At 47.4% G+C, this 14,478-nt stretch overlaps 2 protein-coding genes across 6 annotated transcripts; one reads left to right on the top strand and one right to left on the bottom strand.

Moving 5' to 3' along the window:
• The first annotated feature begins 13 nt into the window (after positions 1-13).
• Positions 14-2,420, top strand: LOC121597851. 2 transcript variants are annotated; one of them, XM_041924039.1, is made up of 3 exons: positions 14-163; positions 215-1,334; positions 1,419-2,420. In XM_041924039.1, the coding sequence occupies exons 2-3, from the start codon at positions 1,005-1,007 to the stop codon at positions 1,587-1,589; spliced, it is 501 nt and encodes a 166-aa protein (XP_041779973.1). In that variant the 5' UTR covers positions 14-163; positions 215-1,004; the 3' UTR covers positions 1,590-2,420. The 2 variants fall into 2 exon arrangements, with proteins under 2 accessions (XP_041779973.1, XP_041779972.1); XM_041924038.1 differs by lacking the exon at positions 14-163 and having other exon boundaries at positions 297-924; positions 996-1,334.
• Positions 1,810-6,306, bottom strand: LOC121597846 (dihydrolipoyllysine-residue acetyltransferase component of pyruvate dehydrogenase complex, mitochondrial). Of its 4 annotated transcripts, none has more exons than XM_041924028.1 (7): positions 6,230-6,306; positions 5,646-5,877; positions 5,019-5,209; positions 4,352-4,753; positions 3,520-4,207; positions 3,295-3,449; positions 1,810-3,223 (listed from the first exon to the last, which is right to left on the bottom strand). In XM_041924028.1, exons 2-6 carry the CDS (start codon positions 5,774-5,776, stop codon positions 3,320-3,322), a joined length of 1,542 nt encoding a protein of 513 aa, XP_041779962.1. In that variant the 5' UTR covers positions 5,777-5,877; positions 6,230-6,306; the 3' UTR covers positions 1,810-3,223; positions 3,295-3,319. The 4 variants fall into 4 exon arrangements, with proteins under 4 accessions (XP_041779962.1, XP_041779963.1, XP_041779961.1 ...); XM_041924029.1 differs by lacking the exon at positions 6,230-6,306 and adding an exon at positions 5,972-6,082; XM_041924027.1 differs by lacking the exon at positions 6,230-6,306 and adding an exon at positions 5,968-6,079.
• Positions 6,307-14,478: the final 8,172 nt, after the last annotated feature.

The following is a 14,478-nucleotide window of genomic DNA, read 5'->3' as shown; positions in this document are numbered from 1 at the left end:
GTGTATGTTTCACTGTCAGGTGCGTTGTCATGTTGCGTTGACAGTTGTGATCAATACACTGCGCGTAGTTTGTGAAGGAAATTGCAACGCGAATGAGTTTAAATAAAAGAAATAGTTAATCCTGTGCAATTTCTAGGCAAAACTAAATTAAATAAAACAATTGGTAAGTCATTTAAGCCCACACGACACATTTTCTGTATCTAAATGTTTCTAGTCGCAACCAGTTCAATATTTTCCAGCCACGGCGATGCTTCCCAATGAAAATACTGAGCCAATTGTACAAAGTGGTGGAAAATTCAAAATCTGAATAACGCTTTTTAAGACTGAAAACATGTTTTGTTGGCTATGTGTTGGTGGAATACGATGGAAAATAACTTAATTTGGAATTAGGTATTACAAGATCAACGAGTTTATAGAATCTCCACACCCACCTTCTTGGTGGCGGTCACTGATCGCTTTGGTCGCAACTTACAACTGACCGACATATCTCGAACGAATGTTTCGAAAAACGTGCCTTCCTGTGGCAAACCATATCGAAATTCATCAATTATTGGTTAGTATATTCATCAATGTAACCGAAACTGCTCCGTCCCGTTTCAACAATGCGAGCACGTGCGCCTAATTCGATAGTCTACGCATAAATTACAGCTCTACGCAAATGCAGTATGCCATTGCGTTTACGCAAATTTTGCACCGTCATAATAATGACTATATCTGAGCGACTGTTGAAACGAGTTCCAAGCCCTTCCGATACCTTCTGATAACTATAAAGCGATCGGTACAACTGCAGTGAAGCTCAATTTCACTACTCACCACGAAGCTGGAGGGTAAATTCACTTTCTTCTTTGAAAAATGGCTATCAAAAGGTGCATCTTGCTGTATGTGCTTATCATTTGTGGTACCTTTGAACTTTCTCATGGATTGGTAAGTAGCGCGAAAAGCAGTATCAGTGTGGAGAGTGCAAACGTTTGCCTAACTTCCGCGCCAACCTTCAGCGTGTCAACATGACCATGTTTTCCAACTGCCAAGACGTGAAGCTTGCGTACAACGAAATGCCCATCTCGCTGGAAACGGTACGCTTTGATCGTGATTCCGAGGGCGTTTGCGACACGCTGCACGCGGAGTACGAGGTCCGGGAATCGTCCGACGACGTCGAGTGGGAACTGATCATCACGACCTACCAGTGTGAACAGCAAACGGCGAAAATTTGTCTCGACAATCCCAAGGAGTACATTGAGCCGATGCACTGCGATCGGTTCCATTCCGACGACAGTGGGCCCTGGTTCTTCATTGCCAGCTCAATGACCAACGGTGATCGGTGTGGCCGCATGACGGTAAGTTATTAAGTCGTTTACAGAGCTCCTGTTTTGGAAGGTCATTACAATCTCTCTCTCTCTCTCTCTCTCTTTCATCGACAGGGTCGTTACAATCTCGATGCTGCGGTGCTGAAGATCAAGTACCTGGAGCAGTACATCGCGATGGGCAAGGGCACGTATCGCGTACGGATGCTGTTCCACATCCCTGGCACCAATCTGGACACGCTGAACGTGCGCGGCTGCTGCGAGATGGACTTTGACGTGATCGATTGAACGGCGATCGTGGTCGAGTTGCTCAAACACGTAAATGCTGAAACTGTACAAACTATCCACATTAAATAAGCCACATCTTGCTAAGCGAGACGGGGAAATGGGGTTGCAAAAACATCGATTGTTATTCTTCTACCTAGTTCACACATTGATCTGTTTTCTTTGCGTTGAGTTTCTGTTTGGAATAAGGTTCCTTTTCCGCAGAGAAGATACAATTCCGAAGTAAGCTCCGATAGGTTGTTGTATTTGTATCCTGACATTTTGTAGTACATATTTCATACGCCTGGTTGACTGACTGGTGGTGCTTTGTTTTAAACTAAAATTTTCGATTCTGTACGATCACAATAATTGTTTTGCTCAAGATTCAAATACCAACTGCCTGGTGCGTGTGGTGTGTCTTTATTGTCTCGGTGAACAACACAACACACTGGGGACGACGAAGCCGAAAGACACATTCAAATGAGCGCATTGGGACTGTTACAATTAAGTGCCTTCGGTGAACCAACGGTAACCAATAAATAAATTTGATTTATTCCTCGATGTTAAAAATAATAGTAGCGCGCAATAAAACAAAACTATACAATAAAGATCTTGTTCAACAAGCAAAACATCAATTATCATTATCAAGTGTCGTCTAAATTTGTCCCCTCGTTAGTATTTTTTTGTTTACGTTTGATGTCTTTGTGTCTTTTCTTCTGTTCGCTCTATCTGTGGCTCATCCGCGTCTTTCAACCTCCGATTGATCAAAGATTGACCGATGTGTTGGTGGCTTTAGGAGCGCTGTTTGATAGAGGAAGATGTCACTTTCGTGGCCGATTTCATCGCCGAATTGAAGAAAGAGTAGCCGATAAGGAAGGAAGGGTGGTGGTGATGATTTTGTTCGCTTTTCATTGGCTTCCCGGTCTGCCACACACTCACACCGGGGCTGCGCAACAAACATATGAGCAGATCTCGTATTGTACTTGTGATGCGGTTGTACGGGTTGTTTCCTTCTTTCAGTGCAATGTTTCCCCTCCCTGGGTGTGTGTGTGAGACTACTATTCAATAAGCATATATAATATATGAGCGGTACGGCCCTCTGTTCCTATTGTACAACGGTATAACGTCTCCTTCATTCTCTCTGTCTCTCTATGGCCTACACTATGAACAGGTAATTGGTTACTTTCGGCAGCATTTGCAGCTAAAAGTGTCCTGCGTTGCGTGTATTGCTCGTCAATCTCGGTATGGAACTATTAACTATTTGGTACATAAGTATGCGATGTAGGGGGAAATCCTTGCTAGGGAGGGAAATCAGTCCATCATCATCTTCACTGGTGGTCCGATGACCTTCTCTTTTCTTTGTTTGTTGCGTTGCGTTGCGTTGCGTAGCGTTTGATATAGGACGCGACACATCCTGGGACGAATGAGTGCAGTAATTATGCAACTAAAGCATCAATACTTTTCCTTACCTCTGACCACTGGCTCTGGCCACTACTAGTAGTATATTTTTTCTATATCCACTCTTTCATGTATCATCCTCCTTACGTGTGTGTGTGTGTGTGTGTGTGTGTGTTTCGCTCTGGTAGCACCCCCTGATGGAAGATGGACATTCGTTTCGTTTTTTTTTTAATTTTGCTGCCACAAGGCATATAGAGGGCCTACAAGTACAAGAAGAATAGTAATGATCACAAGGGACACGGGATTACCAACAAATTACAATAAAACTTACCGTCGAAGAACACTTTTACAACACTTTACAGCAACATCGAGTTGGGGTCTTCCAGGAACTGGCGGAAGTACTGCAACCAGCGGGCACCGACAGCACCATCAACCGTACGATGGTCACAGCTGAGCGTTACCGACACGTAGTCACTTTCCTTGAAGCTGTTCAGAGTGATAAACAAAATGAGTCACACCTTTCCCCTTTGCATCTGCATTTGCATTACAACATTACCCCTTCTCTGAGTCCTTGTCAGGTACGAGACGTTTCTGGGTGCCACCGACGGCCAGAATGCACGACTGGGGCGGATTGATGATGGCGCAGAAATGGGTCACCCCGAACATGCCCAGGTTCGACACGCTGAACGTGCCGCCCTGGAACTCCTGCGGCTGCAGCTTGCCGTCGCGCGCCTTCGCCGCCAGATTCTTCACATCCTTGCTGATGTCAGCAATGCCCTTCCGGTCGGCCGAGAACACAATGGGCGTAATCAGTCCCCGGTCGGTCGACACGGCCACCGACACATCGACCGCGTCGAACTGACGAATCACCGTGTCCATCCAGGCGGAGTTCGCTTCCGGCACCTTTTTGCAGGCCATTGCCGCCGCCTTGATGACGAAATCGTTGATCGACAGCTTGACGCCCTCCTTCTCGAGCTGCTTGTTGAAGCGGGCCCGCAGCTTCGTCACCTGATCCATGTTGACGTCCACCGTCAGGTAGTAGTGCGGGATGGTGGTCTTCGACTCGAGCAATCGCTTCGCAATCACACCACGGATGTTCGATACCGGCAGGTCGACGTACGCCGCACCGGCAGGGATGGAAGCTGCGGAAGCAGGCGCACCGCCGGCCGATGGGGCAGCACCGGCCGCTTGCATACCTGCAAGATCCTTAGACGTTAGTGAACCAAACAAGCCGGATCCTTTGCCTTTTTCGGAGGGTGGGGGAGAAAGGAAAGTATGACGAGAAAGAAATAAAAAAAAAACGAACGGAATGCATGCGGCGTTAGTCATGACGTGTTTGCTGCTGTGTTTGTACCAAAGCTGGTTAATGTGCCGGAACACCGTCGTACCTTCCAATCGCAAACGTTGCTGCTCGGCAAGCTTCTTCGCCATCGGGCTGGCATAGACACGGGGTCCACGCTGCTCCACCGCAGTCATGGGTTGAGGGGCGGCCGCCATTGGTGGCGGTGGTGGTGGCGCAGCGACTGGCGGTGGCGTTGGTGTTGGTGGGGCGGCGGCCGGTGATGGTGGTGCGGGAGCAGCCGCAGCAGCCGGTTTGGCCGCACCGCCCGTATCCTTGTAATCCTTGAACGCTGCCACGTCGGCTTCATTTTCAACGATAATGCACACCAGCTTGCCAATGGGGACATCCTTCTGGCCGGCCGGGACCAGGATCTTCGCCAGGTAACCTTCCTCGGGCGTCTCGAAGCCCATGGTCGCTTTGTCGGTTTCGATTTCCGCCAGCAAATCACCTACGGGGAAGGGAAAAGCGTCAGATCATTGCACAAACAGCATCATCACTTCTTCGCCCCCCTTCGCTGATAGCTTGGCAAGCATGCGAGTGGATCAGTCGGATCATGCGATAAGGTCGGTTCGACCGAGCGCTTCCGATGCACAACCATGCTGGCTGAATGTCAGCAAGGTCATTGGGAATATTGCAAACTACGCGAAGCACGGCACGCCATACGCGTATGCAAAGCTACATTCGTTTACTACACCAAGTAAACATAAACAAACCTTCATTCAGCTTGTCGCCCTCCTTCTTCTCCCAGCTGACGATAGTTCCGAGCTCCATCGTGGGCGACAGGGCCGGCAGCAGGACCTTCGAGTGGGCCGGAAAGCCGCTGCAATATCCGCGAACAAAGTTCGTTCTCCATGTCACCTCCTTCAGGCTGCTGCGACCGTTCGATAAGTTGTTGTGCGAGCTTCTAAAACAGCAAAATAGATGAACGAAACGTTCGCAAAAATCAGTAAAGCTACATTTGTTGTGCAATTGCAGCTGATTGCATCAATTATCTTTCGGTAAACATCGTCACACAATCACACGCACATGCACATGATGACGTTTTGCAAGCACGGCCTCCCTCCCTCCCACCCGCTGGCGCCTAGACAGTGAGTGGTGAGTGGGTTGCTTAGATTACACAACATATCGTATATCAAAACCAAGGCCACACTTCCACCGCACTCCAAACAGTCATTTGTCCTTGCCGGAGGGCAGACGGACACGCAATGGCACGTGCCATTATTTCACCGGTTGCTTTCACACGGGAACAGTGTGCTAAACACCGACAATTTCACCGATTTATCTCGTTTTCCGGAGATTACATAACCAACAGCAGCAGCAGTTCGGCGGACGGAACCTACCTGCGGTGGCCGGCGGCTGATCGTTTGGCGCACTCACTGCTGAGCGAGCGGACGGCAGTTCCTTTCAGTATTTTGCGGACCGATCCTTGCAGCAGGAGATTCTCGTTTCGTACGATGATTGTTCGTAACATTTTAACGGCAGTGGTCCAATCGCTTCAAGCTCTGCACGACGACTGAACTACGTGTGTGACGTGTGTGTGTGAGTGTAGATGTTGCGTCCGGCACCCAGTCACTGTCGAAGTAAAGGACGAAAAGGTTAATATTTCCACTGCCAATAGAGGCGCCGCGCGGTTGCAATTTTGCCAAATATCTGTTCACGCACGCACACACGGCTTTGTATGGAATATGCTGGAAGGACGAGATTTTTTACTCCTTCACTTTCTGACCGACCGCGGCGACCTTGGCGATGAAAGTGTACGCGGAACTACTTCTGTGTCGGTCTGTACCGCAGTACCGAGGCAGTGATAGGGCGGGATAATCCGATGCACGTACCGCGTACAGTGCGTCCGTCGGAAGAGATTAAGGGCGTGGGGGAGTTTAGCTAACTCTAAATATTCATTGATAAATAATTATTATCAATTTACCTGAAACGAGAAAGATGTACAGAAATGCTTGTGTTCCTCTCGCTGCGAGAGCTGTCAAACTTCGGGGAAAATCGTGCCAGTATCGGAAGGTTGGATCGTGCTGGTATAAACCATCTGACATTACTGGTAGATTTAAACTGCAATAACAGGCACGGTACGGGTAACCGTTACAGGATGGAGTAACGATCGACGCCAACAGTGAAATTAATCGTATTTCTTGAGAAATACTTATTTTTTGTAACAATAACATAATGAACCAAATTACACAAACTTATATAAAAGAATTAATGTTAGATACCTCCTCTACCTCCTACCTTCTGTGAAAGCCAGACGTTGTTCGATTCTAATTTTCGGGAGGAATCTGTTTTCAACTTGGAGCATCGCGTAGGTCGTTACATTAAGAAGAAGGTATTATTTTGTCACAGAATAATGTTCTCATGCAGCAAAAATCCTTTTCAGTTTATCTTTCTTTTCCTATTTCGAATACGTAATGATCATTCGTTGACCTAGGATAACGAGGAATGAATCATGAAATTTTATTTAGTGTTTACAGTGTACCTCGTGAATAAAGTCAAATGCTATGCTGCTCTGTTGGTTTGATAATATCGTGTTCAGTATCTGATTTTCATATGTCATGAAATTCTATCTGTGATATGCTATTTACTTTTTTACATCCTCTTCTCTCGTGCATATGATTTCTAAGTTGGTAAATAAATTTAATATGGTATAGTCAGATCAAAAAATGAAGTATTAAGGATACTTGGCCATGATACGACCAGTTTGTCCTTAAATGTAATAAGAGGTTGACTTTGTCATTAGATTTTTCATTTAAAGCCTTCATGATCATCTTAAAGTCTTCTTAAGCTGAAGTTGAACTAAGGATTCTCGTTCTATACTATTCATTGAAAAAACATACATATTTGTATAAAAATAGTAGTTTCATTCTCATCCAAGCTCCATTCGAATAAGCACCATTTTGAATTCCACGACTTTTCGTTGCTGCTGCCTGTACCAACCATCGTACGCTGCCTGATTGCTGATTAAGTTGTTAATACAGCCCATACTTTACTGCTTTATCGAAGGTACGTTTACGTACAACGCGTTCGGGATGGTACAAAAGTACACCATCCCAACGACGAATTAACAACGCAGTGCGCAGTATGAAACGCGCCGCATTAAACCGAATCGAAATTCGGCCCAAAACATTCCTGCAGAACGGCGACGAAGACGACGGCGCACTTAAGCCAATCGAATACGTGCCCCGTCCACGTGAGGTGGAGTTTGTGTGTGTGTGTGTGTCCCAAGTATCAGGCTGGACTCCGAAATTACTCCGCCTCTATGGCCCCAAAGGGCTCGCTCGCCAGCTTATTGTTATTGTTATTTGTGCCTCCCCGGCTCTTCTCATTCCCCGTACCCCTTCGACGGCGGCACAAACGTGGTGGAATTTAATGCCTCTCTTGCGCCGTTTTAGCTTCTTCGCGTTTTGATTATAGGCATTTACTGTGCCGTTGTGTATGTGTGTTCTTCCACACCGATCCTGCCCAGATGGGCCGCGGCGTGCGGTGGTCCTTGGTGGTACAATCGATTGGGAGGGAGGAGGGCGTACGATCGCACGCTGAAACGGGCTCGAATCCGGTGCCGCACCCAGCAACGGTCACGATGTTTGATTTATCAATCGATTTCCCCTCGATCGTTCAGCAAGGGTTTTCGATTGCCGTCGTTTTTCTTTCCTTATTTCTTCGTCTTTGCCTTCATGTTGCCCCGTGCGATCAATAATAGCAATTCGTTATTTACTGGCCATTATGTGCGTTTGGAGCAACAGTTCTCGATTGTTTGGCGTTCGCATGGATTTGGCATTTGCACGGGCCATCGAAGTAGGCAAAGGTTTGTGCCAAAATAGCTGCGCTTTAATTGTTTGACATTTTCAAGATGCAGCTGTGTGATAGAAAATAATCTATAAATTTTCATATTTCAAAATTTGTAAAGAAAAAGTAAGCTTTTAACAGTTATTTTAAAAGTATAATAATAAGACTACGAACCTAACCCTTCACTGTCAAACTGTCTACCAATGGACGCGGGCTCCACAGTAAATGGTTTCACACAAAACCCACCACCAGAATGGCCCACCCCAAATTCTTCCCTACCCGGCCTCCACCCCTTGCGTGGAGTCAGTCTGCGTGGGGCTACATGAAAAGAAGCGCTCAACTGTCCGTCCTTATCTGTCCCGCTCCCCATTTTGCTCTCCAATTTCCCCCCAGTCCATCTCCCCTCTTCAACACACACACATACACACAGTCGCGCTCTGTCTCTCGGCTCGTTTCCCGGGGGCGGCTATTGGGGCGGCTGCCATTCCACAGGACCACCGGCTTCTTTTCCCGAATTCCTGCACCGAATGGACTGTGTGGTACACGCGTTCTTCGCGACTCTCACCATCGCGGTGCTCTGGGCATGGTATTTCTTCTCCCCTTTTCGCGTGATCGTTTGCTCTCTCTCTCTCTCCCCACAGCAAAGGGAGGCAAAACATAAGACATTAGAGACACACTACTGTGCATTTCCCACGCTGTTCCCGGGCGGGTTTTATATAAATTTTTGTGTTCCCCCGCTCGCTGCTATTCCGTTTTGCTTCTTTTTTTTCCTCTCTCTCTCTCTCTCTCTCTCTCCATTCGTCTTTGTGCCCCATCCCCCTGGTGTTGCCTTGGAGATACACACACACAGGATCATATGCCCAGGCTACTTGGCTGGGCTCTGAATCTGAGCTAGATTGCCGATCCACCGGGAGGCGATGGATTGGGGAGCGAGACTTATGCAAACTTTTGGACTGGACGATTTCGAACAACGTCTCCAGAACGCCGCCGCCGCCGCCGAACGAGCTGTTGGTGTGCAGAATTTCGCCTCCGGCTAGCGTATCCTCCCTCGCTTGCTCTCGTTCTTTGCTGCGCATTTTATTTTCATCCCGGCCCTGCCCCGGCATAAACGGTGCGATTACTGCCGGGGCTGGGCGCGTTCGGCCGTGGGAGGATTGTTTGTAGCGCTGTGTGCAATCCTTTCCCGGCTTCGATCGGGGCGATTACCGTCACCCGTGTACTGTTGCGCGCAGTATCTCACCCGACGACAACCACAACGACGACGCGGCGACGAAGACGGAAAATCAAACGCGACTCGAATCTGCGCCACTGCAGTCCGCGATCGCCCCCGGGAGGACCTTGTGTACCTTGTGCACACAGCCTGTCCTCTCCCTCCCCAACCCATATGGTCACGTCTCGGGGAGGACGATGGCAGGCTAAGTGAGCTGATTGTTTGTCTTCGCATGGTTTTGTCGGGCGTGGGTCCTCGCGGTACCGAATTTGGGCGTGCGGTACCGGTTCCACTGGCGGTTCCACTTCCACGGCCAGAGCGCAAAGGAACGCGCATTCCGCGTGTTGCCTCCCCCTTTCGCGAAGCCTTTTTTTTTGTGCAGGGCTCGATTTTTCCTTGTCCTTTGCTTGAGCGTACATCGCGAAACGAAATTCCAACGAATGCCTTGGCCGTGTGTCCGCGGCGGTGCGGATGGACGGACGGACGGGGTTGGAGCGTTAAATTAAAATGTGCGATCTCACGGTTGTGTGTGGCTTTGCCCTCCGTGATTGTTGTGTGCGTCATTTTTTTTTTTCGGGTGGGCGCAAAGGAAAGCTCCACGATAAAGCGAACAAAACGATACAGAGTAAGAAGCTTGCGAAGAAACAGGGAAGGGGGCTTTAAAAGAAGGGGAAATAAATGTACGTGTGAGTCTTGAGCAGTACGACACGGCGCAAATGCAAATGTAACGTAAAAAAGTTGCTGAAAGATATTGTTTGTTTGAAATGTTTTTTAGAATATTTTTATAATGGCTTAGAAGCGAAGAGAGAAGAAACTTTTGTCATTGTATCCATGGAGGTGCTCAAAGGAGCTCAATTTCATCATATTGATACTCGTGAACCTACTCAGACAGCATTGATTAAGTGAATTAATTTCTTACGTTATTCTTCCTTAATTGCAAACACTAATCAATGGACTAAAAACTCCTATTCCGCTCGAATTTTTGCTCCCACATCTATTGATTATTTACACCAACTCTACGCCCCAGCCGTTTTGGATGACGTATTTAGCCTAGCTCTCCAGGGCACTGGCTCCATCACACCACGCTTGTTTTAAGCGATATTTAATAACAAGTCAATTATGCTATAATAGCACCCACTTTGCAGCCCCTAATTGTGTGTGGGATCAAAGCGCATTATGAGGTGAGTAATGTTTAATCATTCCCACTCCGCCTAAGCAACAACGCTGCTAGGCGGTGCCGTTTTCGATCACTGCGACCTGATGTAACGGGTTGCTCGAACGAACACGAACACGATCGAGCAACGAACCAGCCCAAAAGACACGCTTCTTAATTAGAGTTTTCGTTTCGTCAACCCAAAAAAACCAAAGCCAAAGCTTTAGAAAAAAAGCGACAAACAAATAAATCTTTTAGCCTCTTGAGGGTGTAATGAACAGGGGGAAAAAGCGAATGTGACTGTGAGGATGGTTTGCGTTAATGCGAAATGAAACTATCAGCCTCCCGCCTTCGATGTTTGATTACAAAATGGCTCAGCGAAGGGGGCAAGTAGTAATTTGGGCAGCCACAATTGGATTGAGAGAGAGAGAGAGAGAGAGAGAGAGAGAGAGAGAGAGAGAGAGAGAGAGAGAGAGGGGGGGGGGAGAGCGAGAGAAGGGGCAAAAAAGCGAGCTGAAAACCACAAAATAACACAAAAACAAACGGGAGACTAATTTTCTTCCGTCATAAATCATCATCTCGCTAAGAGTCCCTAGGAGCACCCTAGGCCGAAGGGAATGAAGTTGGTCGTGATAGTTTCGTGTGGCCTAGTCCCTTCAACCTCGGTCAACCTGTGCCATTGAGATGGGTCGCTCGGTCGCTTCGTTCCATCGATCAATTGTGCAAAGAGCCGGTGGTCTTTAGTTTATTGCCTAGCTTCTTGAGATTATGTGATCGGGGGGTTTGTGTCCCGAACGCCCGGCGAAATGGCGAGCTTTTCTGGGGGTTCGTTGCGGTTGATTGATGAGCGTCTAGGAATCGCGCGCGCGCTTGTGTGTGTCTAGGAATCGATGGGAGCGAATGGTTCGCCAGGCTGCACGTAAAGGAGTCAAACAACAATGGCAAAAAGCCAAACGTACCGCGATCGTGGTACATTATGCACATTCCCTGGGATTGGGGGGCGTTCGGGACACCTTGCCCCGTGTGCAAAATCTTCTCTCGCGCTAGACAAATGGGGATCCTGGTGAAATGGAAGAAGCATCAACAGCAGCAGCAGCAGCAGGAGCAGCAAAAAAGGAGCTCATACCCTACAATTTAAGCCAATGGTTTGCTTTTTTCGGCTGTCCCATGATGGTGGGAACCGTTTCGTTTTGTTGTTTAATTATACGGCCAAACTAATCAGGATGATTTGGAGCCAAAATGAAAGGTTTTGAAGGTGGTGTTGGTGGCTCACCGTTTCGACAAAAGGGGCGCAATGTAGCGTGAGAGCTTTCGCAGCTTTTCAGGCCTAAGGTTTAGGCGATAAACGATTGGCATTTTAGGGTGAAAGGATCTGCCCTTCGGTCATAGTGTTGTGAGGAGAAGGGTTGGTAGCGGCTTGCGATGAAATGGCCATTGATTGTTTGGTGATTTTGTTAAAGCTCTAATGATACGATTTATATCATTAGCCTAATTTTGGGGCTTCTTCATCCGAAGTGTTTGATTTATGCATCGGAGAAGCTTTAAACTTTGCGATGCAGGCTGAATTAGCATACCAGCATTTTGATTTTGCATTTTATGTGCACAATACTATAATTGAAATATTGCACTTGCTCAAACTTTAAGCTGTAACATGATCTTGTGCACTCCCCACGCCTTATTCGTACGATCGTTTTTTTTTGTGCACAGCATTCCGTTTTTATAGTGTCCCGCTCATCAACCGTGGCCGAAACATTATGATGGCAATAAATTGATAAATATTCGTTCAGATATAATTGAAAACAGTTTGCCGCGAGAAGAAAAAAAAGGCCGCACTGCAGAAACACGCCGCCGCAACCATGCTGTTCCGATCCTGCGATGGTGTATTCACCACAAATGGATTGATCATTAGGCGAACACTGCTAATAAGGATCCCAGCGATCCCAACGGCCAACGGGAAACCGACGATGCAGCGGCAAACCACCTCGATGGTCTCCCGCATTATAATCTCAATGGTCGAAAAAATAGAAACAGCAAAAAAAAAAAAAACAAAAAAACACAACCCTCCAAAATCACACAGAAACACTTAGCGCACGTTTAACACAAACGCAAAACAAATAAAACAAGAATCAGAACCATTTTGCGCGCTGTTGGCATTTTATATTCCCTCTCTATCTCTCGCCCGTGTGCTGCCCGAAACTGTGTGAATCGTAAAAATAAAAATATCAAACTAATTGATACATTAAAATCAAACGAAACGCTCGTAAATAATATTTGGTGATTTTGCTGTTGTTGATGTCCCCCCCCCCTCGGATGCTTGAAAATCATTCTCACCGTTGGGTAGGACAAGTGAAGAACAAAGCAAAGACAACGATCCGCGATCGCAATCGAGCGGGGCGCGAGAATGCAGTGGAGTCTTGGATCTCGGGTTGAATGAATATGGAGAATGCAACTCAACGTTGCTGAACTGTGGTGGAGTGCATCCTGTAACATGTGTAAACAGCAAGATGTACAAGGACTACCAAGTTCTGCTCGTTCCAATGTGTTTTGGAATGCTTTTAGAGCGTTTCATACTTGAAATTGCAGTTTTACTTAATTGCACACTCCAATGATCGTCGATCAACATGATCACCTTCTTTTAGAATCATCCTGTTGCCCCCAAAGATACCTTTCCTGCAACATGAAGATCATCCCCACATGTGTGATCCCACCTGCACATGATCACATGCTTCCATCGAACCTGGCGCAGCAGCCCACTGCAGTGCATGCGTGAGCTTTATCTTTATCCCGATTCGCCTGCACAAAAGCAGCAGGAGCACTCACCGCAGGAACTAGCACGGCTACGCATCAACACCGAAAAATCAGATGCGCTCCCTCGGTCCCCCGAGGGTAGCCAGCCGCGGCAAGCATAATTAACCAAACGAAGGTGAATATTTTGATGCTTCTATAAATAGTAATGATCGCATTAACATATAAAGCAATAATTTATGTCACGCAGTTGCCACGCCAAATGAGCAACGCCGGGCGCGCTGTTGTTGCGCTGCTGGAATCGATTAGTAGCGTGCGGATCGGCAGAGGGAAACAGATGATCGAGCTTGGCGTTTGGATTTTTTAGGAAGAGCTTTTTTTGTCATTTAAGCAGCGAGTCTGCCAGCAATTAAAAGCCAAGTTTGTTTTTGAGACGGTACAGAAACCCGAATACCGAAAATGAAGATGTCGCGAGTGGGTGCGCGTAATGGCGGCCAATTTCGCAACGCTGGTTCTATTTCATTTTTGATCATTTGTATGTGAGGTAATTAAAACGCCTCCGACAATAAGAGCACTGGGGGTGTTTGTTTGTGGTGTTCTACAACAGTGTTTTCATTAGGAGTCAGCGAGAAGTTAGAGGACAATTCCGTTTTTCTGGAAGTTTTGCAATGCTTCAATGGAATTTGCTGCTCACAACTGGTCTCACACATAATGAAGCTCCTGCAAACCAAATCAGTGAGTCAGTGAGAATATCATATCCAAATGCTCGAACAAACACGGGCGCCATTTAGCCGGGCCAGTAGACCTCGTTGACTCATACCTGTGTTCTCCCACAGGACGCAAGCGCCGGACCCGCGTGTGCCCCATCCATCCCATTAATAATAACATCGAGTTTTATGCGCCGTCTGACATTCAAATGAATCGTTTGTCGGAATCGGGACCGTGGCGTGCTCGTGGGTTTTCATTCGGCCCGTGGCAGGATCGGGTGCTTCAGTGGACAAGCCCGCAATAATAATCGGTAAACGAGGGAACGATCACCACCACCCTTGGGAATGATCGAATCGAGCAGGTACAACGGTCGGGCGTTGATGATGGCCGCGCTCGCGCACACGAGTGTGGTGACCGTTAATTGATAATTAAAGATTGTCTTCTCGTAACCCCTCATCGGCGTTGTACCATGTTCGATTTTTAATGTCCGCGATCGTCCGCAATGCTAAACGGCGTTCGATTTCGAGGCGAGTCCTGGGGGACGCAGGAGAGATCCGTTACTGTGGTC

The sequence above is a fragment of the Anopheles merus genome, chromosome 3R, assembly GCF_017562075.2.
Source record: "Anopheles merus strain MAF chromosome 3R, AmerM5.1, whole genome shotgun sequence".
NCBI classification, from domain to species: Eukaryota; Metazoa; Arthropoda; class Insecta; order Diptera; family Culicidae; genus Anopheles; species Anopheles merus.
The sequence above is the reverse complement of the archived record's forward strand: the minus strand, read 5'-3'. Positions and strand labels throughout refer to the sequence as shown.

Excerpts from the sequence above, each read along its gene's own strand:
- LOC121597851 (XM_041924038.1), top strand. The coding sequence starts at position 853 with ATGGCTATCAAAAGGTGCATCTTGCTGTATGTGCTTATCATTTGTGGT. Across the intron at positions 925-995 it reads TTGAACTTTCTCATGGATTG|CGTGTCAACATGACCATGTT; the intron begins GTAAGTAGCGCG and ends GCCAACCTTCAG. Across the intron at positions 1,335-1,418 it reads ATCGGTGTGGCCGCATGACG|GGTCGTTACAATCTCGATGC; the intron begins GTAAGTTATTAA and ends TTTCATCGACAG.
- LOC121597846 (XM_041924028.1), bottom strand. The coding sequence starts at position 5,776 with ATGTTACGAACAATCATCGTACGAAACGAGAATCTCCTGCTGCAAGGA. Across the intron at positions 5,210-5,645 it reads TCAGCCGCCGGCCACCGCAG|AAGCTCGCACAACAACTTAT; the intron begins GTAGGTTCCGTC and ends TTGCTGTTTTAG. Across the intron at positions 4,208-4,351 it reads GCAACGTTTGCGATTGGAAG|GCAAAGGATCCGGCTTGTTT; the intron begins GTACGACGGTGT and ends CCTCCGAAAAAG.